The sequence below is a fragment of the Ammospiza nelsoni genome, chromosome 17, assembly GCF_027579445.1.
Source record: "Ammospiza nelsoni isolate bAmmNel1 chromosome 17, bAmmNel1.pri, whole genome shotgun sequence".
In the NCBI taxonomy this organism is placed as follows: Eukaryota; Metazoa; Chordata; class Aves; order Passeriformes; family Passerellidae; genus Ammospiza; species Ammospiza nelsoni.
Genome location: NC_080649.1, coordinates 8,689,841 through 8,715,864, shown reverse-complemented (window position 1 = coordinate 8,715,864; position 26,024 = coordinate 8,689,841). Strand labels below are relative to the sequence as shown.

Genomic DNA, 26,024 nt, shown 5'->3' with positions numbered 1-26,024 from the left:
GAAATGCCAGTTTGGGTGCCTTTGGGTACTCTGGCTGCTGCTTTTTCTGACATTTCCATTATTGCTGCTCTTTAAAGCTGAAGCTGTAGTGGATTTTCAGAAATTGTCTAAGTATATGTAGAGTTTAGTGGGCTTTTAGGTATGTCCTGTGGTTGGGCTGCTGTTCTTCCTGGCTTCTGAACAGCACTCTTGTGCTTCTCAGAGCTGGGTGATAGCTGGATACACAGTGGCACATGTTATTGCATTCTTGTGGCTGCATCAGCTGTTTTGGTCCTGGAGCCTTGTAGTGGAGCTGAGGGATTTCTGGCAAACTCGGCTTCAAGGAGATGATGTGTTTTCTGTCAAAGGTGATCCTGAGTTATGGGCAGGTCAGTTTTAAATTGTGGGGGAGACTGTGGCTGAAAGGACCTAATGGACCCTTAAAACTGTGTGCTAATCTTCTTAGGCTTTGCTGGCCAGGATTTTTCTTGTTTGCACGCCCAAGGAATGTTATTGTTGAAAGTTCTTGTCTGAGAATTAAACAGATTGGTTTTATTTAATACTTACTCTGCAAGGTCAGGAACCCAAGGAAGACTGCCATCTTCATGATGTTTTTTCCTTTCCTTTCTCACTGTCTCACCTCTGTGGCCCTACTTATTGCAGCACAGCAACAAGTTGTCCTGGGATTCCTGTTGGGAAGGGTGGGTACTAACAAATCTTGAAGTTACTGCTTAGCTCTAATTGCAATTCTACTGTTTCTAAGACCTACCTGTTACAACTTTCCCAAAGCCTTCTGAATTTAAGGATTCCCATACTACTCAGTGTGTTAACTGTGCTATCAGATTTTACTGTATATAGTTCTCTTACGGAACTTTACTGCATCTTGCTTCCTTAAGACTCCCTTTTTGGACAAGTACAGTTAATCCTTGCTTGCTCTACCATCACTGAGTGTCTTGGAACGAATATTCCATCCATAATATAAAGAAAGGTACAGCTTGCAAGATGAAGTTACTATTTACTAATAGTTGTTGATGACAATAAAAGCTTGAAAAAAGTAGTGCACTACTAGCATTCCAGTTCAGTGAATTTAAGGGCCCGTTCAAGCTGTAAAACTTTGTGACCTGACACACTGAGATAGCTTTGGCTAGAATATCAGTGCTGTCTGAGCACAGCCTGCCTTGTTTCAATAGCAGCACACAGAGAGGCAGAGGTGAAGCAGGGTGAGGAGCACTGGCTCCAGGTAAGCAGGATAAATGTCCCAGCAGATGTAGAACTCACTGTACACTCTGGCCTCCTGACCTGCCTGTCTGGAGAGAGCAGCACATGCATAGTCTCAGTGCATGTGCATTTTGAAATAATCTGTTTTTTCTTTGAATAAAATCTTGGTTTCATTTTTTTTTTCAGAGCTTGTAAACTCTGTGGTATCATGCTTAGAGAAGTCTTTTCATGTTTGAAATTGCTAAAGGAAGAGGTTAACAGTTTTTGTGATACTTTGAGATTTCAAACCTCACAGTAGTGTTTTATGAAAAAGAAGTGTGAAATATGCATCTGAAAATTTCGAGTTTCTTGTTAATACTTAGGGGAATGTGACATAAATGGTTTGTATAAATATAAGTTCCTATCGTGTTGTTCACAGGCAGACACTTTGTTTTTTTAAGTTAATTTCAATAGAAGTTCTTTATTTCAGTGGAAATTTAGCAGAATTTTTTTCCAGTTTTTTAGTTGGGCTTTTTGTTGTTGAGAAATGATTAAAAGTGAGTAATTGCATTCACTCCTAGGAGAAAAGCAAGTTTTGAGATTCCCTGTTTTGTTTTGAAAATCCTATAATGATTCAAGCTGTAAATCCTGGCCTGTTTCTTCCCTGTTTGTTCAGAAGCTTTTGTGAAGCTTCTTCACTGTTAGTAAAGACGTGGTATCCATACACTCTGCCAGATTTAGCTCTTTTTGTGTGAAAACAAACTACAGAAGAACAGACTGAATGAGTGAAGGTGAGGCAGAGCCTCATACACAAAATCTAGGGACCAGCTGGGAGGGCTTGGGCTTTGCTTCCTTTGCCATTGTGCAGAGTTCTGGCTGAGGCTTTTGGGCATGTTTGTCTGCCTAAATAAAAGTGTTTTCTTAGTGTTTGTCAAAGAGGTTTTGTATTTGGTTGACCTTGTTGTAGTGAGAGAGATCCATAATGTAGCTCGATAGAATTTTATTAAGAAAAAAAAAGTATTAATATTCTTTAATGCATTGCGGTTATTAACTGACATTTGTGAAGTGATACTGTGTGACACAAACAGCTGCTGTGCTTATGTTATTTATGAAGACACCGGTAGTTTTACCAAAATAGACTTCTGAAGAAAAACCAGTCTTCTTATGTAAGGAGCAATTTCATGAAGTTCTGAAGATCTGTGGCTGTCACACATCAGATAGGCAGTAAATTGGCACAGCTCTCGGAGCCCTGCAGCTCTTTCTCTGCGATATGTCTTTAGTGCTCTTCTGTGTTCGTGGCAAGCTGGGGAGGGACTTGGAGGTGCTGTGGGAGGGTCCTGGGTGAGCCTGATAAAAGCCATGAGTTTAGTCTCTGCTGAAGAGTGTGCAGGTCACAAAATGCTCATAGTCACTGACACAGGAAGGTCATATGTGCACAGCATTTGGAACAGAGGAGGAGCAGAGTGATAAACAAGGAAGCCTTTACACAAAATGGTGCTTTATTGTGATTAACAGCAGATTGCATGATTCTCATGCCTTGGCTGTTGCGTTTTTTAGCAATGAAAGCCAGAGGGTTATTTGTCAGCTTTCTTCCATTTATGAACAAGGGTGCATAGAAATGTGCATAGAAAATTTAAATGTGCATAGAAAAATTAAACTTAGGTTTATATTTATTTCAAGATATCCCTTGATCCAGAATAGATCAATTTAAGGGAAAACCAGGGAAATTAAGCCTGATAATCTGTTGTTGATGGGGATTTTCTGAATAGATCACCTGCCATTCTACAGCTAGCAGTTCAGAATTGCTCAGAAAAGTTAAAAAAGGCAAAAAAGGTGGCAAAATGCCTGAGTACCTTGTGCCATTTCATGCAATCGCAATGCAGTTTACATTGAACACTGAGCTATACTGGGAGCGAGTGAAGGTCAGCTGGGGTTGGCTGGAGTCACTCTGGGTCACATCTCTAAAAAGCCTCCTGCCGGGTTCTGACCTTTACTTTTAATAGAGTCAGAATTCCTTGCATTACTGTTTCCTCACTCTTTGCACCTGTGCTGCCTTCACATACAGTTTATCCCAACTTAAGCTGTTACCTTAGTCCCTTGGTAGGATTGTTTCCCAGGTGTGTTCAGACTTCTCAGTGGTCTGAACTCAAGGTACAGGCTGTTGCATTATTGAGCAGAAGTTGCTGTGTTTGGTGCAAGAAGGAGATGAGAGCAGGAATCTTTTTCTTGTATCCTTTTAGGTAACAGTGATTTCAGTGAAAAACTTTGCAGAAAGGTAAAAATCATCCTTAGGTTCTGAAACTAGAAGTGGTAAATATTTTGTTGTCAAGTGGCCAAATGTTTTGTCGTGGGACTTGCAGATATGGCAGGGTATGGAAATGCAGTGTCTGTAGACAGAGGCTAAATTTTAATTTTGCAAGTTCTAATATAATCTGTTATATGTTTCTCTGACACAAAAAAATAGCCATAGTTTGGTGGCTTTTAGCTTCTTAGGTTACAAACTCAGCTCCTGTAAATGCCACAGCTGCAGGCACTCCTTTCTTTGGCAATTTGTGAGCACCTGCCTCTTATTTTAGGCTAAAGGGAATAAAAAAGCAAAATATGCTTTTTCTCCTTGGAATTTAACACAGTTCTAGCTGATTCAGTGCTTTCTATAATAAAGGATCTAAACTTTTTGTAAATATTAGGAGATACTCATGTGGGGGTTTGGGGCAAAGAGGTACAGACACCTGATTTAACTTCAGGACCAGTTATTGGAAGATAGAGGCTTTTTCTTGTCTGTGTTAACAAGTCAAATCTGCATTATGTAAGTAATTACTGTTGAGAACTTAAACCAGTAATACCATTTATAACTTGCTAAAACCATTTCTAATAGAAAACATTATGAAAAATTAAGGGCATTTTCTTGTCATTGGAAACACTGGTGTTCCCCCCCCAATATTCTTTATATACATGATAAAAAAATTTAGGACCCTTGTTTATGATATGATTATTGTATTTTGTAACTTTTCCACCTCTTGCTCTAACAATCTTGTCTTTGACAACATTAAGATACTTCAAGAACAAGCTTAGGTCTCAGAATTTGAAGTGAAGGAGAGTCATGGTGTCTTCCCTTTTCTGAGGTCTCAGTCTGCACATGGTATTTTGGGAAGCTGGGCTGGAAAACTTCTGCAGGGATTCTGGAGTACTTTTCTTGTACAAATATCTGTTGCTTGTCTTACCAGCTTTTCATTGCCTGTGATGTGGGCTGAGCACAGCAGAGCAGGTCTGATGCTGGTGAGGATTGTGCCATGATCATTGTGATTGTTTAGGCTCCATTCTGAACCTGAGCCTCAGCACCGGTTTCAGATCTGACTCCAAAACATGAATGGCAGAACAAAGATGGCATATCAGGTATCAGGGACTTTTTTAAAGCAAGGTCAGGGCTCCTTTAAAGCAGCCTAAAAGAGAGAGGTCCTGTTCTGCACTTCCCTTACCCCCTCCCCCTTGTGTACTGATGCAGCCTCTCTGAAGATGAAGGCTGAGCCAGATCTGCCAAATCTCCTGTCTGGGGAGAGGCAGGAAATTTGCTGTCCTAGATAGGTGCCATGAGGCCACTGCCTTTTAGCCTACACTGAGAGAGAGAGGGGTTCAGTCAGCTCATGGTTTTATAGGTGCTACACTGGGACATTTTTCAATCCTGTATCTAGAGCTGGCAGATTGTAAGACTTCCAATTTCAGTGGGAAAGTGATGATCCTATTATAATGAAAGTTGTCAGCTGCAATTACAGTGATAGTGCGTGAGAGAGCTAATTACTTTCAGTCAGCTAAACGTAAACATTGCATTAAACAGAAGTCTTTTTTATTGTTGGGGAGATAAGATTGAGAAACTTTATCTTGGTATTACAAGGGAAGTGGTTCTTCTGTGGGTGATATTGAAGAAGTGGGTACACAGTGTCAGTGTCAAGCTCCATTTGAGGGAGTAAGTGTTTACCATGATGTTAAGATTCCAGTGTGGTTTTGTAATTTCATTTTTTACATAGCTGTGTGCTAATGTTTTAAGTCACTTTTCAGTCACAATTTGGTCCATGCAGGTGGATTTAACACTGTGGCTGGCAGCCTGCATCTCTAGCACACTTGCACACAGCAGGCATGAAACCAAACAATTTGGGTCTCTCCATTTCTGCCAGTGAGAATTCTGAAATGTGCTGTGGGTCAAGTGGGATTATTGGTGTGAGAACAAGCAACCCCTGGCTGTTCATTTTCCAGCCTTTGCTGCTGCCAGGAGAGGCAGCCAGCCCCAAATATTGATATTCCTCAGATTAGCCATCCAGGAGGCATGCAACTATCCTTGGTGTGTATTCTGCCCCAGCAAAGGCACAATAACTGGCCTTTTGTGTTGCAACCTTGTCTTACAGTTCTACTGCCAATGCTTTTATCTTGCCTGTTCCTGAAATTTTAGACAGGAGTTAGTATAGCTCTTAATTTTCCTAGGTTTTATGCACTGTTACGTAAGTGGTTTACCTGTGAATGGATCAGTTTGATTCTGGGAAATGCCAAGCATTTTTGTGCCCTTCTTGTAGACAGAGGGTTTCATTTCAGATGTGATAGGAAGCTTTCTGTGCCATGAGAGAAAAAATGCTACAGGGAACTAGAACTGTGGACTGGTATTTTTGAACCATAGTGCTGATGATAGAAATGAAAACTGAGAAATAGGTCAGGTAAAATTAAAAATACCCATCTGCTGTTCTGGGAAACTTTGAAATTGTTAAGGAATTTTTGAAAAGAAAAGAAAAACGAACCTGGAACTATTTAACATCTGTTATGGTTCTTCTGGACTGCACTTACACTAAGCCAACAGTGTATCTCTCCCAACATCTAGCAAGAAAGGAGCAAGGATCAGAATGATTCTTCTCCAGTGGGTTCCTGCAGTCACAGCTTAAAATAAGGCTGCTTCCAGATTATACAGTCTAATAGCTGTAGACTTTACCTTGTTTTTTCCTTCTCTTCCTCTATGGCAGGAGGCTGCTAGTTTATGTAGGCTTTCAGTAGTTATATCTCTGCTATTTGATGTGACTTTGCAAAGCAGAAGAATTAACTGATGGGTCAGAATGAAAATGGTTAATCTTTGAGCTGAGAAAAATGGAGTAATTTCATGTTTTAGAACAACTTGCTAAACAATGTTTCTAAAACTTGACTCAGAAAAAAATGTCATTAATTTGCTAATGAATGTCTGTTAAATACAAAGGTCTGCTTCAGTGAGTGTTTCTGCATTTTGTTTGTGATGGAAAAACCCAAAACTGAATCTGGGTTTATGTAAAGCAGAGGAGAAGTATGTACTTTCCACTGGCACAACTAGTCTAGACTTGTGTAACTGAACCTATCATTTGAATGTGAATGCATGCTGGTTTCATGATGAGAGTGACACTTTTTCCAGCTGCAGTGGAACCTCCTGAGGCTGTGGTGTCCTCCGTGTAGAACCCATCCTTTTGTAATGGATTGGGTTCCTCTTGATGGTGATCCCAGCTGGGTTCAGGCTGAGAGCTGCTGCTGCTGCTGTGTCCTGCAGACATCTGCCTGCTCGGTGTGTCCCTGCAGTGTGTCCCTGCTGAGCCTGTCACTGCAGTGTGTCCCTGCTCGGTGTGTCCCTGCTGAGCCTGTCCCTGCTGAGCCTGTCACTGCAGTGTGTCCCTGCTCGGTGTGTCCCTGCAGTGCCCCAGTGCCTCTGGGCTGGGGTTAACGGGGACCTTCCCGTGGCTGCTGTCACTGTGGGAGCTGTGACCCCTCACAGGTGGCCCTGTGAGCACATGGGGTGCCCAGAGCAAGGGTGGGTCTGCCCCTCTGCTCCTGTCTGTGCTACACAGCTGAGGGGATCAGCAGGAAAATGCTGCTGTGTCTCTCTTCACGTGTTCCTTGCCTTTTGCCACCTGAAATGAATGTAAAATGGAAGTGGCTTCTGCATCCCACCTGTGTGTTGCCATTTCTTTTGTACAGATAAGTGTTTTTAAAGCTGAGCATGTTCCTATTTGATAGCAACAGCGTCTGGATGAAATCCTGGAAACATATGAAAGAGAGGACTGATGTTGCTGTTAACTTCTAGCAATAGTCTTGCCCAAAATTGTCCATTTGTCCCATCTTTCTGTTCTCAACCGCGAAGTACCATTGCATTGTACACTCTTGCCTTTTATGGGGAAACAAGCACCTCCAGATGATAACTTGTCAAATGGAAGGTTGCATGTTTTTAGAATATCCTCCAGCCAGTGTGCATAGCAGTCATGCATACAGCACTTCTTGCTCTTATTTTGCCACGTGGCAGTGACATGTGTTACCTGCCCTGACTTTGCTGGTATTTGCCAGATTAATTTTATAGAAAGCATTTACAAACAGGGAGAAAGAAGTTAACAGCTTTCTAAAGGGTGTGTAGATCTCCTGAAGTTTATTCAATAAAAAGATGTCAGTGCTTTTGTTTGTTCCTTGTAAAGCTGATTGCATCTGGTTGGTTTACTTGTATAATCTTATAACTATCTTAATTTGTGAATTGTAAACTGTTCTGCAAAGTCAAGAGCCTTTCTTGGCTGTTGTGCTGGAGTAGTGCTGCTGAGACTTAGAAAGCCAAAAGCATTTGTGTGGTGGCTAAATGTAAGGATGACTCAGCTGAAATTGCTGATGAGTTAAGCAGTCAGGAAACTCAGTAAGCTGTGGCTGGCCACAGATCTCACAGCCACTGCCTTGTCACGAACAGCTTGTGACCCCTCCACAGGCACAGTCAAACATAACTGGGCATTCTTGTGTTCTGCCAGTGTTAATGCCCTGGAATTGCCTCAGAGATTTTCTAAAAATGAAAAATTAAAAATTATACATAGTGCGGAGGATTTTTAGAGTGCTGTGGAATTAGAGGAGAAAAATAACACTGAGTGTCCTGTGTATGCTGTCTGTTGTATCAGGTCCTACATTCTGATAGAAATTGAGGGAAATGGGGAAAGAAAATGTATCTTATATCCCTCTTTAAATCTATGTTCTCTTTGTAATTGTGTTTGAAGCTGTTTATTCAGTGGAACATGGGGACAAACAAGGATCAAAGTGTGGTGATTTGGGCAGTTGGATCTGCTTTCAGCTTTGTTGGAATAGAGGGAACAAGCACTACAGCTCCTTTTGGGTCTGTTTCCTCATCTATAAAATATGGATGATGGCACCTGTTTCAGTGGCCAGCTCAGGCTTTTATAAAGGAGTGGGATTACTGACATGTCCCAGTAGTGGTACTGGTGTTTTGTGTAGTGTAAGCTGTGCAACTGCCTGAAAAAATGCTTTGCCACTGAAAAGTTAACACTACAGTCAACGAGCCTTTGGGCATGGGACTGCTGCTCTTGGCTCAGTGACTTTTAAACAGAAGCCTGGGAGCAATGCTTTGGCTGTTGACTATTGCAGTCCATCTACAGCTGCAATGTTGTGCATTGCATTGTTCTGTTGGAGAGTCAAAAATCTACAGCACTTGAGAGAAAGTGTTGCATGTGGTAAGTTTTCAGGAAGGTCAATGACTTAAAGGTAAAATTTGCTGCAAGAGATTTTCCTAACTTAGAGCAATCTTAAATATGGTATGAAAGCTCATGTTACTACTAAATAGTCTGTCATTGTGAATAGTCCTTGTGCCAGTAATTAAAATGTCATGGTTTTATTACTGTGAGCATCAGTTTTGGTTTGATTGTATGGTGATTTACCTTGGGCTTGAAAATTATGTTGAGAGAAGTAAAAAAACATTGTATCATGTCAATTTCCATCCTCTTCTTATTGAGGAGGAAACAAGCTACAAGGGTGAGCCTTTTACTTGGTTCTATGCCTTGTTGTTGTGGATTCTTTATGCTGAGCCCCTGTTTCTGATTGTCAAATACTGAAGTTCAATATCGGCTTTTTCTGTAACTTAGCCTGTTTTCTTGCCCCAGGATTGGAATCTGACATGGCACACAGAAGATCCAGACTTCACCCCGTGCTTTCAGAACACAGTCCTGGTGTGGATCCCTTGCATTTACCTGTGGCTCTGCTTCCCAGTGTACTCGCTGTACCTTCGCTGGCATGACAGGGGCTACATCCAGGTGTCCAACCTGAACAAAGCCAAAACGGTGAGTGTCCCTGAAACCTCAGCTCAGCAGCCTGCTCTGCAAGTGCAGCCCCTTTTCAGCCCTGTTCTAGCATCAGTCTTGACCTATGTGCACGCTTCAGGGGTAACTTATTTGTTCTGCTTGTGTTTGATTTCCCAGCCTTTCCTGTTTCCTTTGCCCTTTTATCAGACTTTCTGAAAGTTACCCTGGCACAGCAGCAAACATGCAAATCCTTTTAAAGAGCAGTTGGAGAAGACTGTTTTAAGGCAACTCAATCTCAAAGCCCTTATTTCTATCATAGAAAGAATTTATTATCCTGTCAGCTTCTTAAGTTACACACCATACATTTCTAGAGCTGCTGCAGGTGTTCCATTCCACTTCTATTGTCAAATAGGTATTTAATGGTTTTGGTTTTTTTCTTCCCTATAGAATAAGTGCAAAGGTTAAAGAAGGGCTGTAATAACATGGTATATTGGAGAGGTTTTTTTTTTCTCTGCAGTCTATTATTCAGGAGACCAGCTTTCTGCTTCATAATAGACTGAATTACATGCAATTAAAAACCAGTAAACTTTTTTCTTCTAGTAGGAATTCAATAATTAAAGCCAAATTGTTTTTTTTTGGTGCATGTGGTAGAATTGCCCAAATGATATGATCTGATTATGACTCCTGCTAATACATAAGATCTAGTGTTCATGTAAATATTGTGCTGCATTATCTTTGTGAACTGATGTATTAAAGGCACTTTTTTTATTGCAGGCTTTGGGCTTAATACTGTGGATAGTCTGCTGGGCAGACCTTTTCTACTCTTTCTGGGAAAGAAGTCAAAATATTTTTCGAGCTCCATTTTTTCTCGTTAGCCCTACACTATTGGGTATAACAATGGTAAGTTCTCCTGCACAGCCCCTGTCCATGCAAAGCTGTAAGCAATAACACAGTCTCTGTGCTATTCACAGTGCTGTAACCCTTTGAGCTGCAGCCTTTATTTACAGACTTACTCTGTAGTTGAGCTGTGAAGTATTGACTCTGAAATACCTGCTTTCTTTTAATAAAAAAAGAGAAAAATCAGACTCTCATCTATCTGTGTTCAGTGTGATGCACATCAGCACACAAGGCAGTTTCAGTTGTCTTATTTTGGTACCATCCTTTGAATAGTTTGGCACAGGCATTGGGTAGAGGAATCAGCTCAAGAGAGCTGATTCAACCTGGATAATACAAACCCCTGAATCTGGGGGAGATTGTGGAAGTATCTCCTTACAAACTGTCACATAACATTCTGAGTGTGTTGTCTTTGTTACTCTTGAGGACACAGTGGGAAGCCTTGAAAGCCACAAGTGGCAGGTGTCCCCAGCTGCCTCCTTTGACCTGGATTTTTCTGCTGGGGTTTTCTGCTTTCACACCAATAGCTCTGCATTTCAAGGCAGATGCCTTGCTCTTCATTTGCTGTCAGTTGCCTTAGGTTTATTACAGAGTTGGAATGATTAAACATGATGCTCAAGGGGACACCACAACCTCAACAACAACAAAATCCCCAAACAGACCTCAAACATACTGACAAAGGCAAGAGCTGTTAAGTAGTTTGTGGTCATTTAGTAATGCAACTGTCAGGCTGATTGAAAATGCTTGTTGCAGTAGATAAGTGAGATGTAGAGCTTCCTAAAGGACTCTGAAAACACACACGATACAGAAATAGACTAATACTTGGTTGGTGTTGTGTGGTGTTATGGCTTGTCTGGAAAAAATCTATTTATTTTAAAAAGAGCTAGTCAGGAAATGCCTTAATTTCATGTTGATTTGTGATATAGAACCAGAAAAGTAAAGAAGTAAAGGTTGGCAGTACTTTTGTATATGTGAATGTCTATTTCTATTTAATACATATTCCTTTTTCCTTTTTTGTCTACTCCTTATCTTTACTGATACAGAGAATTTCCTATTTAAATGTATTTTTTAATTACACTTTAAATTTCAGGGATTTAGAAGGTCTGGGAGATACTGGGTTAGAAATGTTAAATAAGCAGATTTTAGCACAGTACCTTTTACATATGCATACCATTGTAAAACTTAATTTGTGAATATATTTTCATTTTATTTATCTACAGTTGCTGGCCACATTTTTAATACAATATGAAAGAATAAAAGGAGTCCAGTCTTCTGGTGTAATGACAATTTTCTGGTTCATCTCATTGTTATGTGCCACAATGATTTTTATATCCAAAATAAAACATGCCTTAAATTTGGTAAGTGACTTTTAGCCTCATTCAGTTGAAAATGATCCCCAATGCTGCAGTGATAGAATAGTTGCTTGGCAATTACACCAGTCAAATCAGTTAATGATTCATTTAGTGTACCTGCTTTCCTTGGGTTGCAACAGCAAGAGAAGCAGGAATTAATGTCTTCTGTTTTGAAATGCTCACGAAATTCAGAGTGATTTTAACTGCAGCAGCAGTTGCCAAGAGAATTGGGCTGGCTCTTGGGGAAGGCGGATGTGTCTGCTCGAGGGCTCTCAAATTCTCTGTAATCTTTGCTATCAAGCTGCTCGGGCTGGGTGCTTGTCACCTTCCTGTTGACTGAGCAGTGGATTTCCTGAAACGCTTTGTTCAGTGCTGCTGTGGTCTCACCTGCTTGGACAGAATCAAAGTGAAATATTTTTATGACAGTTTGTCCCTGTAGTAAGACCGCCTCAAGTATCAGACTAATTGTGGAGCTGCCTGAAAATGGCATTTTTATTTCTTGAAACCTTTAAGCTGCATTGGCAATTTTGAGAACTTTCACCCAGCTTTTGTCTTTAGCTGCTGGGAATGGGATTTTGCTGGGGGTGTGTCCCCGTCTATACCTGTGCTTTGATTTCTGTGGTTTATGTGTATGCATCAGTCCCAGTCTTAAAAACTGAAAGAACCTCTGAATTTTGCACTCAGTAGAACAAAATGTAATGTAAATTCTGCTCTCTGTAATTTTTTCAATTCTGAGAATTAAAAAATTTGCTTTCAATACTCCTTGCTACCCAGTGCATAAATGTCTTGCCCCTGTAAGGAATACACTTATTTCAGACTGGGGCTGTGTTGGCAGAAACCATGTGTTAAAGAGAACTTTTTACATAAGAAATAATGCTTGTATTTTAATGGTAATGACTGAATAAAAATAAATGTGTCTTTCACAGCCTCTCCCCTCTCATTACCTTCCCTTTACCAAAATAGACATTGACTTTAATTTGCATGGGGGGGTGAGTGGTGTAACACTTAGTTTCAGAACTTACAGTAAGGAGCTGTTTTCTGTTTAATCATAACATGTTAATTAAAACAAATTCCTCAAGCCTTCTAACTGGAATATGTCCTTCCTTTGCAGGAGGATCCATTTCGTTATGCCACCTTCTGTATCTACTTTGTCCTGGTATTAGTAGAGCTCATCCTGTGTTGTTTTCCAGAGCAACCACCTTTGTTTTCTGAAACAGTAAATGATCCTGTGAGTGAGTCTGTACAGGGTGCCAAGTATCATATGTGCAATATTCTGTGTATTGAGCTACAGGGCCATAGTCTCCAAGATGATAAATAATTAAAATTCTGCTTTTTATTTGGTGATGCAAAACAAGCCCATAACATGCAAAACTGGGGGAAGGGAGGGGCTGTATGTAAGAAAAAGCACAAAAATACAGTTGCCCTTGTTGCTGAATAGAATTCCTGAAGGATAAGTTCTATGTATTTATATTCAGTAGTGCTGCTGGCAGTCAGTGGGAAATGGTGATTTGAAATGCTGTGCTCCTGGTTATCTGATATGTTCAGCAGGCAGTAGCATGTGGATTCACTTTCATTTGAACACAGGGAAGAATTTAGATCTGGAACGATTTTCAGCTTGGGCAGATGTGTTTGATTTCTGTTTTTATCACTCTTGTGTCAAGTAAAGATTTAACCAGCTCAGACACAAGAGCAGCTAATGCTAGAGGGTGCATTGGATGTAGATATTTGATTTTTCCTAGACATGATCGGTTTGGCTTGTGTTCTTAACTGTATGTATGAGCTTTATGGCATGAAATTCCAGTTTTATACAAGGTCTGATTCTGGTGTGATGGCAGTTCAGTGGCACTGACTGATGAAGGAAGGTGTGAAATGTCTGAGGAGGGAATAAATACTGCCTTTGTAACTGTGGCAAGGGTCCATGGGCACTTCCTGAGTGCCACAGGAACCTTCCCCAGCAGTGTCCTGGTGCCAGGGTGCTCTGCCTGCCCGTGGCAGTCTGTGTCTCTGTGCCTGGGAGGGGGAGCAGATTGCTGAGTCTTTGGATCCTCTTCATCTTTTGGTTCTTTTCATCTCATTCAGGGGTTAAATATACATGACAGGATACTGTGGGTGTGAGGAAACCTTTTCTTTGATCATGGCTGGAATAATTACAAGGTGCTTTGAGACCACAGTTGTTTTTCTGTCCTGAGTATTTCTAGGAATTTAGAATGTCTTCAGGAAATAGGGTAGACCTCAAATTTTAACCTTTCATTTTGTTGGGAAAACCAGCAAAGAAGTCATGTTAGTTAGCTTTAAATTCTGCTTTATGCCCTTTTACCAAATATTTCCAAACCAGAAATTCCTCTAGCTGTTTGTTGTGCTGTTGATGTGGAGCACTCTTGATTGAGCACTGCTGTTCTGTGTCCCTGGTGCAGCCTGCTGACAGCCCTGAGGCTGGGCTTGTGTTTGCTCTCAGCAGCATGAATGGCAAGTTTTAGTCATGTGAAAAAAAGTACTGTAAAAAAAAAGGAATTTCAATAACATCTTTTCTGCTTTGCTTGTTTCTTTTGGCCCTGCAGTCATTTTGTATGTGGATTGATTTCTTTTTCTCTCCTTTAGAATCCATGCCCAGAGTTCAGTGCTTCTTTCCTCTCCAGAATCACATTCTGGTGGATCACTGGGTAAGATCAAGCTGTTGCATAAATCACCAGTTAAAGACAGATGGCACTTTGGGGTCCTGCTTTCAGAGCTAAATTAGCAATAATCATGCAACAATAATTATGGTTGGTTGTTTTGTAGATAGCTTAAATTTTTTAAAAGCTTGATTAATACTTTTTTAACTTCCTTTGTAGGGTCTTTGTATTTTTAAATCTTGCCAGTCTGTATTTAATATGTTTGAAGGAATATAATTTAAAAAATCCTTGGGAAGTATAAGAAAGGAGAAATTGTCTGCTGTATTTAGAAACTAAGGCATTGGAAACTATTACATCTTTTTGTCCAATAGGCTCTTTTTTTTCCCATTAACTTAATTCTACTTATGCTGTATGATTTGTGAGTTAAATCACAGAAGCATGTAAAATAATATTGGTGTATAGTTGTGGCTGGTACTTGGCCAGAGTTCCAACAGAAAGCTAGATGAAAGAAGTTGCTTTGTGAAATTAAAGGCTAATAAAGATTTTGAAACTTACTAGGCATGGGAATATTAATTGCCTGGCTGATTTTCCAAATGAGATCACTTCATCCTTTCTTTTATTTTCCCTGGAATTTGAATTCAGTGGCATATCCTGGCTCCTTAGCTGTTTTGGTGTCTAGTTCTCCCAGTAAAGAAAGGAGGATGTATGTTTTAGCATCTGGACCTGTGTTGCTGCAGGCACTAATACTTCCTTGCATCTTTGTGGAGAGCTGGCTCTGTTCTGGGGCTGGATGCAGCTGTATCTATATATCTGTCTATATAAATACATACATATTTCTGGTGCTGTTAAATTTATATTGCTGATTCCTTCTCATGCAGGCTGATGATTCAGGGTTATCGGAGCCCTTTGGAAGCCAAGGATTTGTGGTCATTAAATAAAGAGGACAAATCAGAGGAAATAGTGCCAGGTTTGGCTAGAAACTGGGCAAAAGAGTGGTCAAAGACCAAGAGGTAAGTTCAGTTACCCTGGCTTTCAGTTCTGCCAAGACACAGAGGTTTAAGAGCTCAAGTGACTCAGCCTCTGCTTAGAGGTGTTAGTTGTTTGTTACCAAACCTGCTTTTGTAAGGCTGCCCCTGTTTGTCCTTGGGTGCTCAGAGAGCTGGAACCAAGTGGGGCATTTATTTCTTCTTTATGAAGAGCTGCATCGACTTTCCCTTCATATTTCATGATCCAAAACTCATTACTGTGACTTTTGATGTGTGGTTTTCCCCTGGGCAGGGAGTGTTTGCACACAAACTTCTGCTGTGTGATTTAGGAGCTTGGGCTCCCTCTGTAGTTGGCAAAGCCTCGGGAGGGTAGTTCAGGGCGTCAAAGTGAGCAGCTTATTCCCTTCTTTTGACTATATAGGGAGTCTGAGCATCTCAGCCAGATGACTAAAATTAGAAAGCCTGCATGCCTGTGGTCCCCATCCTACTTTCATCATCCTTGGCTGCAGCAAATAGGAGCACCTTTTCATTGAAGGGAAATGGTGTGCTTGCTCACACAGTGTTTTACATCCAGCTTGTCCTCAGAAGTTCAGAGCATGCTGTTTAGCATAAGCCAGATGTGAGAAAAGAGTGTGTTCAGTCCATTGGGGATGTCTTGGCATTAACCTGGCTTCAGTCTCTTAGCTCTGGTGGGACAGTGAAGCGTTGGTTTTGATGAAAGTTCAGCACACTGGGTTCTGGGATAATAATGTCCTCTGCTCTTTAATGAGTTGCAGCTCTATTCCTCATTCCCCAGGGCAGGCTTAAGGGAGAGATTTCCAGGAATGTTACCTATCCAAGCAAAGAACCGTTTCTGAGCAGCCAGTTCATTTAGTTGTTGTATGATTAAATACATTTGACAGTAAAACTCAGTTCAGCTGTTAAGAATCACAATAAGCAGCTCATTTACATGTCATTTGTACAGGGAACCTTTTTCCAGTTGGCTTTATGCTTGAATAAAGGCTACATTCTTTACCTGATTTTTTTTCAGGCAACCACCAAACATGTTATATGCACCCAAAAAGCAGCAAAAGTCAGGGGACTCAAATGGTGATGTGACAGAAGAGGTTGAAGCTTTGATTATAAAACCATCTCAGAAGAGCCCTGAAGCATCTTTATTCAAGGTGTTATATAAAACCTTTGGACCATATTTTCTGATGAGCTTCCTTTTTAAAGCTGCACATGATCTCTTGATGTTTGCAGGCCCAGAAATTCTGAAGTAAGACCTTATATTTTTTATTGTATTAAAAGTATATAAATAGGATTTAAAACATGCTGGTATTTCACTCCCCAAACGGCTTTGCCTTCAGCTGATACAATGAGGAAGACATGTCATAAAAGGGAGAAAACATGATTTCAGTCCATTGGTTTTCAAATAACAACATCATGCAATAAAAGTTTAACTTCTTTTCCTTTTCAGCACTGGAGAGGAACACAATCAGCTGTCGCAGGAGAGTTTGCTCAGTGCTAACCTGTAATTATTCTGTGCCTACACATCAGAGTGTGTGGTTCCACAGAGAGCTGAGGAGCTGGGAGGGTTGTGTTGCTTTGAGCTGAGAAGTAAAGGAGCTGCAGGGGCTATGAGGCTTCTCAGTGTAGCCCAAGAGAATGCTGTACATGTGAGCTATGTGATACTTGAGGTTTCACACTGGTACCTTGAGGAGGGATTGATCTATGCTCATACCAGGGGATCTCCAGTTTCTAAGAAGTTTGCTGAAGTGTTTTGTCTAAGTTTGGTACTTCAGGTGCTTGCATGACCTGTGCAATGTTTGGGATAACCCAAGGCTGCAACCATGACATTTGGTTTTGTTTTCCATCTATCAAGAGAACTCATTTCTCTCTCCACAGATTGCTGCTCAACTTTGTAAACAACAAGGCTGCCCCAAACTGGCAGGGCTACTTTTATACAGTACTGCTGTTTGTCTGTGCCTGTCTTCAGACACTGATCCTTCACCAGTATTTTCATATTTGCTTTGTAACTGGAATGAGGCTCAAAACAGCCATTGTTGGTGTAATTTATAGAAAGGTAGGTGTTTCTTTAAATATGTAACAATACTGTGACTACAAATATGCAATATCTGTGACTGTGAGAATGCATCACTTAAGTCTGAGTAATAAGGTAGAGACTCTGGTATGCTGATTCCTAACTCTTAATAGAAATAAGAGCATGTCTGATTTATAAATAAAAGCCTTTAAGCCAGGGCAGTTTTCTAATTTGCTAATTACCATTCTTCTTCTCACTGCCAAATAAGAAAACTTTCCTGATTTAGACTTGGGGTGTGCAGTGCTTCAGTTGGTGCAAAAATTAAAGATGCATCCACATTTACAGCTTCCTTTGGGATTTACCAGCACTGCCATCTTAGAATAAGCTGGAACATTTTAGAAAGCTGTGAACTGATAGATGTGTGTGAGGAAAATGTGTCACAAGAAGTGAAGATTCCACTTAGACTAAAATAAAAATAAGTAACAAACCAAGTAAACAATACCCCCAACCAATAAAACCACCAGTCCATACTCCAAAGTTTGCTTATTAGCTTTAATCCTATATTAGCTTAAACCCAGCTGATTGATTCAAACTGTAATACTTGTATTTTGCAGGATGTACAGGTTAAACAGAATATGAAGGAGGACAGTGATTACTTGTGATTTAAAAGATGCAGTTGTGTAAGGCACTTGACTTCTGTGGAGAAAATACAAATGACTAAGTCTGTCCTCATGTTTTAATTGTTTTTTGTTTTTTTACCTTCATGTAGGCTCTTGTTATCACAAATTCTGCTAGGAAGACTTCTACTGTGGGTGAGATAGTGAATCTGATGTCTGTGGATGCTCAGAGATTCATGGACTTGGCTACCTACATCAACATGATCTGGTCTGCCCCTCTGCAGGTGATACTGGCGCTGTACCTGCTGTGGAGGGTGAGCACTGTGTGTTGTTCCTTGTGTTGGCTTTGGCACTGTGCTGCTTCCCTGATTCTGTGCCCACACACACCTGTTGTTCAGACCTTTGTGTGCAGCAGTGAGGAGAAAATGCTGTTTATTAAGAAGCCATTCAGAGCTGCTTTTGTCGCTGCTGTCAGGAGGTTCTGAATTTGCACTTCTGAGTTCATATGGGGAGGATGCAGAGGGGAACTGTTATCTCTGGGGGACTGCAGCACCTGGAGGATCTCACTTGTGCCTTGATTTAAGTAAAAGTGGTCTTGGCTCTGTGCTCAGAGTAGCATTTGAGATGTTGCTGTTTCTGGTTCACACAGCACTGGGCTGACTCTTCAGAAGTCAGACAAATCAGCAAAAAGTGCTAAGTGTTAAAACATATTTGTGTGTGTGTAGAGATACATTTGGAGAGATTGATCTGGATGTACTTCTACATGAGGGCTATATATATGTGTGTGTTTGTTTAAGGAGTCAAAGTATATAGATATTAACCTAAGCCTCCACTTGATCCTTCTCTTCTTCTCCCAAGCTGAAAACCAAATTCAGAATGATTTTCTGTAATGTATGCAGTGATTTGAGCCAATATTTAAAAAAATAGTTTGAATAAATGCTTACAATGATGTACTTTTCAGAATTTAGGTCCTTCAGTACTGGCAGGTGTGGCTGTCATGATCCTTCTGGTTCCAATAAATGCTGTGATGGCAATGAAGACAAAAACCTATCAGGTTAGCATCTCTATAGAGTGCTTTTAAGATACATCTATTCTTTGACTTGTTCCTGGAGGGTTTTCCTTATTTTTTTTCCCATCCCTCTAACTAGCCCTTGAAAATGAAAGGGAAAGAAAGGTCAGAGGGGTTGTGTATTCAGAATAAACAAACTCGTGTAGTTTTCAGCCTTACAGCTTATCTGTATGTAATAGTCTAAAAACCTGCAGTAGTGAAGACCAAGGCAGCACTTCAGACAGCTTCATAGTATGTCCATTGATTGAATTATTAGCAATTACTTCAGTTTTTAACTTGCCTTAAAACTAAAGTGCAAAAGTAAACTGCTGTCTGCCTAATGAACCTAATGGCCATAAATGAAATATTCATGTTTCCAGGATGTGTGGCGTGTTCTGTTTTTTCTTTGTTTCCTGGAGAGATGAAAAAGAAAAAAGCCATTGATAGTGCTGAAAATAAAGCAAAATTAAGTTTGGTCTAAGGTTAGAAGCAAGCTGCACATCTTACACTGGTTTATTTTTTAACTGCATATTGTACCTGAGTCCCAGGGCTCCCTGTTGCAGGGTTAATCACACTTAAACCAGTGCCACACTTGTTTTGATCTTGCTTTGGATTTGTAGTTACATGAAGCATTCTTTTAATTGGTTTAAAACATCTTGTTAATTCTGCATATTTGTTTGTTCAGATAGTATCTCAGATTTCCTGCTTGGGAAGCAAGTAAGCTTTTGATGATAATGAGGTAAATTTGCCATTGCAAAATAGAAAGCTCAGAACTTTGAGGTTCTGCCAAGTATTGTGCTCTGTTAATTATTTTTTGCAATGTTGTTTTTAGGTGGCTCAAATGAAGAGCAAAGACAACAGAATTAAGCTGATGAATGAAATTCTCAATGGGATTAAAGTTCTGAAACTTTATGCTTGGGAATTAGCCTTTAAAGAGAAGGTATTAGAGATCAGACAGAAAGAACTCAAAGTCCTAAAAAAATCTGCTTACCTTGCTGCAATGGCAACCTTCACTTGGGTTTGTGCTCCGTTTTTGGTAAGTGAAACAAATCTGGAAGTCTTCTCTCCTTTTTGGGATTGTGCTTTCCAAGGCAGCACTTGAGGGCTACTTTTGATTTTGTTTTTTTAATGAGTTGAGCCAAAATGCCCTCCAGAATGGGGGGTCCTTGAACACTTAGGGGTCCATTTCTCTGTGGAAAGGCACTACTTTTTTCGTTGAAACTCACTAACAGCCAGGTTGGATGTGTTCTAGAAGTTAATGTCCAAGTATTGGAAATAAAAACCTCCTCTGCATCCCCTCCTATTTTTAGTAGAGTACTTGAGGAATCTAAGATGAAATATATGGTCATATTTAGGAGAATAAAAAAATCCCTTATTTCAGTGTGTTTCTGAGCAGCAGCAGGTCCTTCCATAAGAGCTCCTGGCTGAATGGGGTGTTGGGTTCCAGGAGTGCCTCTGGCTGGGATTCTCCCAGCATCTCTGTAAAACCATGTGCAAAAGGAAAAACCATTGTGTGGCCTGAGATGGCTTCAAATTCTTACTTAAAACAAATAAAAATCCATGATATGCCAAACATCCCTCCTGTGTTTGTGGTTAGCTTACATTTCAACTAATGCAAGGGAGAGAAGAGTGAGATCACATCAAAATGGCTTCAGGCCCTATTAGAACGAGGGGCCATTGCTCTTGTCTGCAGGAACAATTAAAAGCCATGACTACATTAGGATAAAATATGTGCTGTTCCAGTTGGAGGTGTTTAAGTGTACTTTCCAGTCTCAGATTCCTTCCCTTCAAACATTTTTAGTGTTTACATTATGCTCGGGGCGTGATGAAAGGCAGAGAAGCGTCAGCCACATTCTTGAGTGAATGCTTTTCTAAAAGAAGTCTGGGATTATCTGAATATGAATACATTATTAAATGAAATTTCTAAATAAAACCCTGCAGGTGGACTCCCCAGTGCTGATGGTGGAGCCTGGGGGGGCAGACTGGTGTGATGTCCCAATACACACAGGGGTGGGTGTGTGGCATTGGCTCTGCAGGGGCACAACCCGGAGGGCAGGGCTGCTCTTCAGCATCTTGTTGCTTGGATTTTTGGGGTTTTTTTTGTATGTTGTCCTAAAAAAAAAAAAATTTTTGCCTGTTTGGAAGCACTTTTGACCTTGAAAACTTTTATTTCCTCTACTTCTTCCCATTTCCAAGGCCAGGGTTTTTAGTCATTGTTTAGTAACAGTGTCAGGCACTGCTGGTTTTGCAGTGCCTCCCCTGCTGCCCTGTGTGCTGCTGAGGGTGAATTTCAGGCTCATTGCTGCTGACACAAGAGTGCAGACATGCTGCTTGGGAGGTTATTCTTTGGCCCTGTCTTGTTTTTGATCTCCATGGGAGGGCTTTCTCCCTGGGACAGGGTTGTCCAAACTAAGGGCTGTACAAACAAGCTACTGTACAAGGCACAGCTGAGTCAGCTGCTGCACCCAGAACAATCCATGTCTTCACAGCAGCCAGATTTGTTAACAGAAACTCTGATGTCTTCAGTGGATGCTGTGCTTAGATGACACTGTTACTTAGGCAGAGAGCTCATTATTTCAAGTCTTTGAGGAGGGAGGATGCCAGAAGTTTATCTACTTTGATTTCTTGTTTTAATTGGCAGTCTGTGGGAAAAAAACAGCTGGATCTTGTGATATCCTGAGGTGTGAGGGTATTGTCGTGGAAGATAAAACTATGAAGGGAATAGTTGTGAAAACAAACATCTGATTTTACTTAGTTTGCTTTATTTTACTGTAATATTTTCAATGCATTTTAAAAAATAAGTGTATGGATTTTTTGAGTTATTTTTATAGCTTATGATTCATGATAACAGTGGTTCAGTGTAATTTCCTTGTTCAGTATGAAACTGAAACAGTTCACAACAGAAAAGGCTTCATCTTTGTAATGCAATAACATTGCAAGTTTCTTGTCCATGATAAAGTGGGCTGTATTTGGAAATCTAGGGTTGTGGTAGTCTATACAAACTATAAAACAGGTTAGTAGTGGGGTGCTGTAGGGGCCTGAATATATGTATTGTTATAAAGGAGTCCTTGTGAATATATATATATGTAGTGAGAGTCCTATGTATTAGATAGGTGGGTCCTGTTGCTCTGGATGAGCTACAGCTGTGGGATCCTTGGTTGGGTAGCAGCTGTAGCTCATGAAGGGCTCTGGGATAAAAGGGGGTTGGGTCGAGAGCCCAGGAGGAGCCCCTATGGAAGCCATGAGGAACTGTGCTGCAGAGAGGAGCTGCATAATAGGACCAGCAAGAAGGTATGGACTTTAAGATGGGACTCCAGAAATATGAAATACAATAAGATAACAACAATAATTGGTGACCCCGACGTGATGGAGGTATGCAGCCTGAAGAGCTGTGGAAAATAGGACAGCCTGAGAGCTGTAGCAGCCTGAAGAGCTGTGGAAGATAGGTGTAGCAGCCTGAAGAGCTGTGGAAGATAGGTGTAGCAGCCTGAAGAGCTGTGGAAGATAGGTGTAGCAGCCTGAAGAGCTGTGGAAGATAGGACAGCTGAGAGCTGTGGCAGCCGGAGAGCTGGGACAGTGGAAGATAGGACAGCTGAGAGCTGTGGCAGCCTGAGAGCTGGGACAGATATGGATATTGTAACTGTGTAATTGAGAAATTGTGAAAAGGGGGGAAATGTAGGGGCCTGAATATATGTATTGTTATAAAGGAGTCCTTGTGAATATATATATGTAGTGAGAGTCCTATGTATTAGATAGGTGGGTCCTGTTGCTCTGGATGAGCTACAGCTGTGGGATCCTTGGTTGGGTAGCAGCTGTAGCTCATGAAGGGCTCTGGGATAAAAGGGGGTTGGGTCGAGAGCCCAGGAGGAGCCCCTATGGAAACCATGAGGAACTGTGCTGCAGAGAGGAGCTGCATAATAGGACCAGCAAGAAGGTATGGACTTTAAGATAGGACACCAGAAATATGAAATACAATAAGATAACAACAACAATTGGTGACCGCGACGTGATAAAGAACATGCAGCCAAGGAGAAGGTATGGAATCCCCCGGACAGCCGAGAGCTGTGGCAGCCGGAGAGCTGGGACAGTGGAAGATAGGACAGCTGAGAGCTGTGGCAGCCTGAGAGCTGGGACAGATATGGTAACTGTGTAATGGAGAAATTGTTAAAAGAAAAGGGGGGAAATGTAGGGGCCTGAATATATGTATTAGGTATGGAATCCCCCGGACAGCCGAGAGCTGTGGCAGCCTGGGAGCTGGGACAGATACGTATATTGTAATTGTATAATTGTTAAAAGAAAAGGGGGGAAATGTAGGGGCCTGAATATATGTATTGTTATAAAGGAGTCCTTGTGAATATATATATATGTAGTGAGAGTCCTATGTATTAGATAGGTGGGTCCTGTTGCTCTGGATGAGCTACAGCTGTGGGATCCTTGGTTGGGTAGCAGCTGTAGCTCATGAAGGGCTCTGGGATAAAAGGGGGTTGGGTCGAGAGCCCAGGAGGAGCCCCTATGGAAGCCATGAGGAACTGTGCTGCAGAAAGGAGCTGCATAATAGGACCAGCAAGAAGGTATGGACTTTAAGATGGGACTCCAGAAATATGAAATACAATAAGATAACAACAACAGGGTGCTTCTAACCTTCCTGTCAATATATGTTACTGGTCCAACATCTGATACTTTGAGGAGTGTCTTAAAACTGAAAGAGATCAGGAAAAAAGATAATTTCTCTACTTCCCTTCTGCTGCTGTGTGACCTCAAATAGCCTGGGATGTTTGTGATTTCACTTCTGCAGTGTGAGGAAAGTGAGCACTTGGCTCTTTTTAAAGAGGAGCCATCAACTTCTTACGACAGCAGACTTTAATCATATGTTTGTTTTGCAAAAAGTGTTGTCAGGAGCAAAAAGTTATCAGAACATTGCTCTTTCTTTAATTTTTGGTTAGATTGCAGTTGTCACACTGTGGTCCTGACCTGGTGGCTTTAAGACACGACCCTCACTGTGGCCTTTGTCCTTGGTTTCAGGTGGCCCTGTCCACGTTTGCTGTGTATGTCACCATAGACAAGAACAACATCTTGGATGCTCAGAAGGCCTTTGTTTCCCTGGCATTATTCAACATCCTCAGGTTCCCACTGAACATGCTCCCTATGGTCATCAGCAACATAGTAGAAGTAAGATTTCAGTCATTACAGGTGTTCTGTGTGCAGGAGGAGGCCCTGGGTGGAAAGATAACATCCCCCTGCTTGGAGAACGAGCACAGGGGAAATGTGGGCACCTCTGGAAGGGACCTTGGCAGTTCCTGTGTGTGAAGTGCTGTGCTGGTGAAATAATCCCAGTTATGGTGGAAAGTTGTTCCTTCCATCACCCACATTTCTTGTGGGTTGGGCAGTGAAAGTTTGGCTATCCAAGCAACTGTGCAATGGATTTAAGGAGGGATGGGGGTGCATAATAATGGTATAATGTGTATGTGGCACAAGACAGTGAGCACATAAAGGTAATGAGCAGAGTATAAAGAGTTTTGCATCCTTTTCCACGCAGGCCAGTGTCTCCCTGAAGCGCCTCAGGGTGTTCCTGTCCCATGAGGAGTTGGATCCAGACAGCATAGTCAGGGGTCCCATCAAACAGGGTGAGTTTCTTTGCAAATCACTTTGTGCAGGTTTTGGGTGGTTTCTTTTGCTTGCTAAAACAAATTTACTGCATTTTTGGTGGGTTTTGCTGATAAATTTGAGACAGAAAACAGAGAAGAGAGTTTGTAAAATGAAAATTATGTACAGGTTCTTCTTCCTTCTCAGATAGTTTCTTTCCCCTCCACAACTGATTTGGCAGGGCTGGAGATGCAGCTGAATTAGTTGGTATCTGTGTGTGTAGCTGATATTCATGTACCTCCTGATTCCTCAAAGGGTAACCTGGGGACCTCTGCTGTCTTGCCAAATTCAGTAAAAGCAGAACACAAGTTTTTGGCAAGCAGTGTGTTGTTGTTCTTCTGAAAAAGTAACTTTATACCTCTGCCCATGTGTGTTTGGATTGACTTTGGATTGTGAGCACACAGTGTAGCTGCTTGTATTGGTACTTTTATGAGTATGAGTTTTCTCTTTGCAGCTGAAAGATGCATTGTTGTGAAGAATGCAACATTTAGCTGGGCCAAAACTGATCCTCCTTTGCTGAACAGGTAAAGATTGGTGCTCTTTATTCCATTCCATAATCCTGCTGCACCACAGATGATCTATACTTGAATTATAAAGTACATATAGAGAAGAATTTGTTGCCGTAAAGAAAGAGAACAAATAACATCAGTTCTGTGTTTAAATTGGGGCTTTATGAACTGGAGGGATTTACAGTTTATTGCATTTATGTAATGCATGAGGGGAGGTCGCAGGAGAGGTAGGGATCAGGGCAGAGAGAGCTGCAGGGGATTTCAGCTGTGGCTGTTGCTGCAGATGGGCTGAGCTCCATCTAGAGGGTGCAGCCAGCTCAGCCCCTCTCAGCCAGCTCTGCTCCCTCCTGTTGGTGTCCTCAGGCTCCATTTCACAGCTGATTCTCACTGCACTCTGCTGTCCCTCATCCCGGGTTGCAGAAAGCAAACAGTGATACAGCCACAGGCTGTGTCTGCCCTGGCCCTGCTCCCTTCCTTAACTTTGACTGCTTTCACTTGGGCCCTAAATGGCAAATTCTTTGGGACAAAACTTTGCTGTATTGACATTTGTGTTCATAGAACACTTGAGAGAAATTCTGGTGAGATTGGGTCACAGTGCTTTGTTTCTATTTTCTTGCCCTTTAGACTAATTACATATTATGTTCTGTATTCTAAGCTTGAGGAGTGCTTGGTGCTTTCTGAGTGAGAGGTTTGGGTTTTAGGCAGTTACAGCTTCAGTGCTGAGTCAGTGTTTGCAGAGGGTGTTCACATTGCACCTGATGGTTTGTGCTGTAGATGGGCTGTTCAACTGACTGTTTAACTACTGGGGAGTGCCAGCAAGCAAGGCTGAACTGTGTGCACTTTATTTCAGCATTAATTTCACTGTTCCTGAAGGCTCCTTGGTGGCTGTTGTTGGTCAAGTTGGCTGTGGAAAGTCCTCACTGCTGTCTGCATTGCTGGGGGAGATGGACAAGAAGGAAGGCTACGTGGTGGTCAAGGTGTGACACATCTGCAGAGTTGTTCAGCTGTTTGTGGGTATTGCCAGAGGGATTCTTGATTTCCAAGAAAGTGTGAGGAGGGAAGAGACTTGCAAATAAATGCACTTCTTAGCCTGCTTTCCTGGCAAAGCAT

At 41.4% G+C, this 26,024-nt stretch overlaps 1 protein-coding gene across 2 annotated transcripts in view; it reads left to right on the top strand.

Moving 5' to 3' along the window:
* The window catches only part of LOC132081226 (multidrug resistance-associated protein 1), a 47,438-nt gene that overhangs the window by 1,863 nt on the left and 19,551 nt on the right, over positions 1 to 26,024 (top strand). Inside the window, exons 2-16 of one of the 2 annotated variants that reach the window (XM_059484806.1) lie at positions 9,093 to 9,269; positions 10,005 to 10,130; positions 11,345 to 11,482; positions 12,588 to 12,704; positions 14,075 to 14,136; positions 14,967 to 15,098; positions 16,105 to 16,332; positions 16,962 to 17,139; positions 17,867 to 18,028; positions 18,676 to 18,768; positions 19,595 to 19,798; positions 23,785 to 23,931; positions 24,299 to 24,386; positions 24,860 to 24,929; positions 25,765 to 25,891. In XM_059484806.1, the coding sequence (XP_059340789.1) occupies positions 9,093 to 9,269; positions 10,005 to 10,130; positions 11,345 to 11,482; positions 12,588 to 12,704; positions 14,075 to 14,136; positions 14,967 to 15,098; positions 16,105 to 16,332; positions 16,962 to 17,139; positions 17,867 to 18,028; positions 18,676 to 18,768; positions 19,595 to 19,798; positions 23,785 to 23,931; positions 24,299 to 24,386; positions 24,860 to 24,929; positions 25,765 to 25,891 (2,049 nt within the window). Of the gene's footprint in view, positions 1 to 9,092; positions 9,270 to 10,004; positions 10,131 to 11,344; positions 11,483 to 12,587; positions 12,705 to 14,074; positions 14,137 to 14,966; positions 15,099 to 16,104; positions 16,333 to 16,961; positions 17,140 to 17,866; positions 18,029 to 18,675; positions 18,769 to 19,594; positions 19,799 to 23,784; positions 23,932 to 24,298; positions 24,387 to 24,859; positions 24,930 to 25,764; positions 25,892 to 26,024 lie in introns of those variants that run through there. The other variant, XM_059484807.1, reaches the window with a different exon arrangement.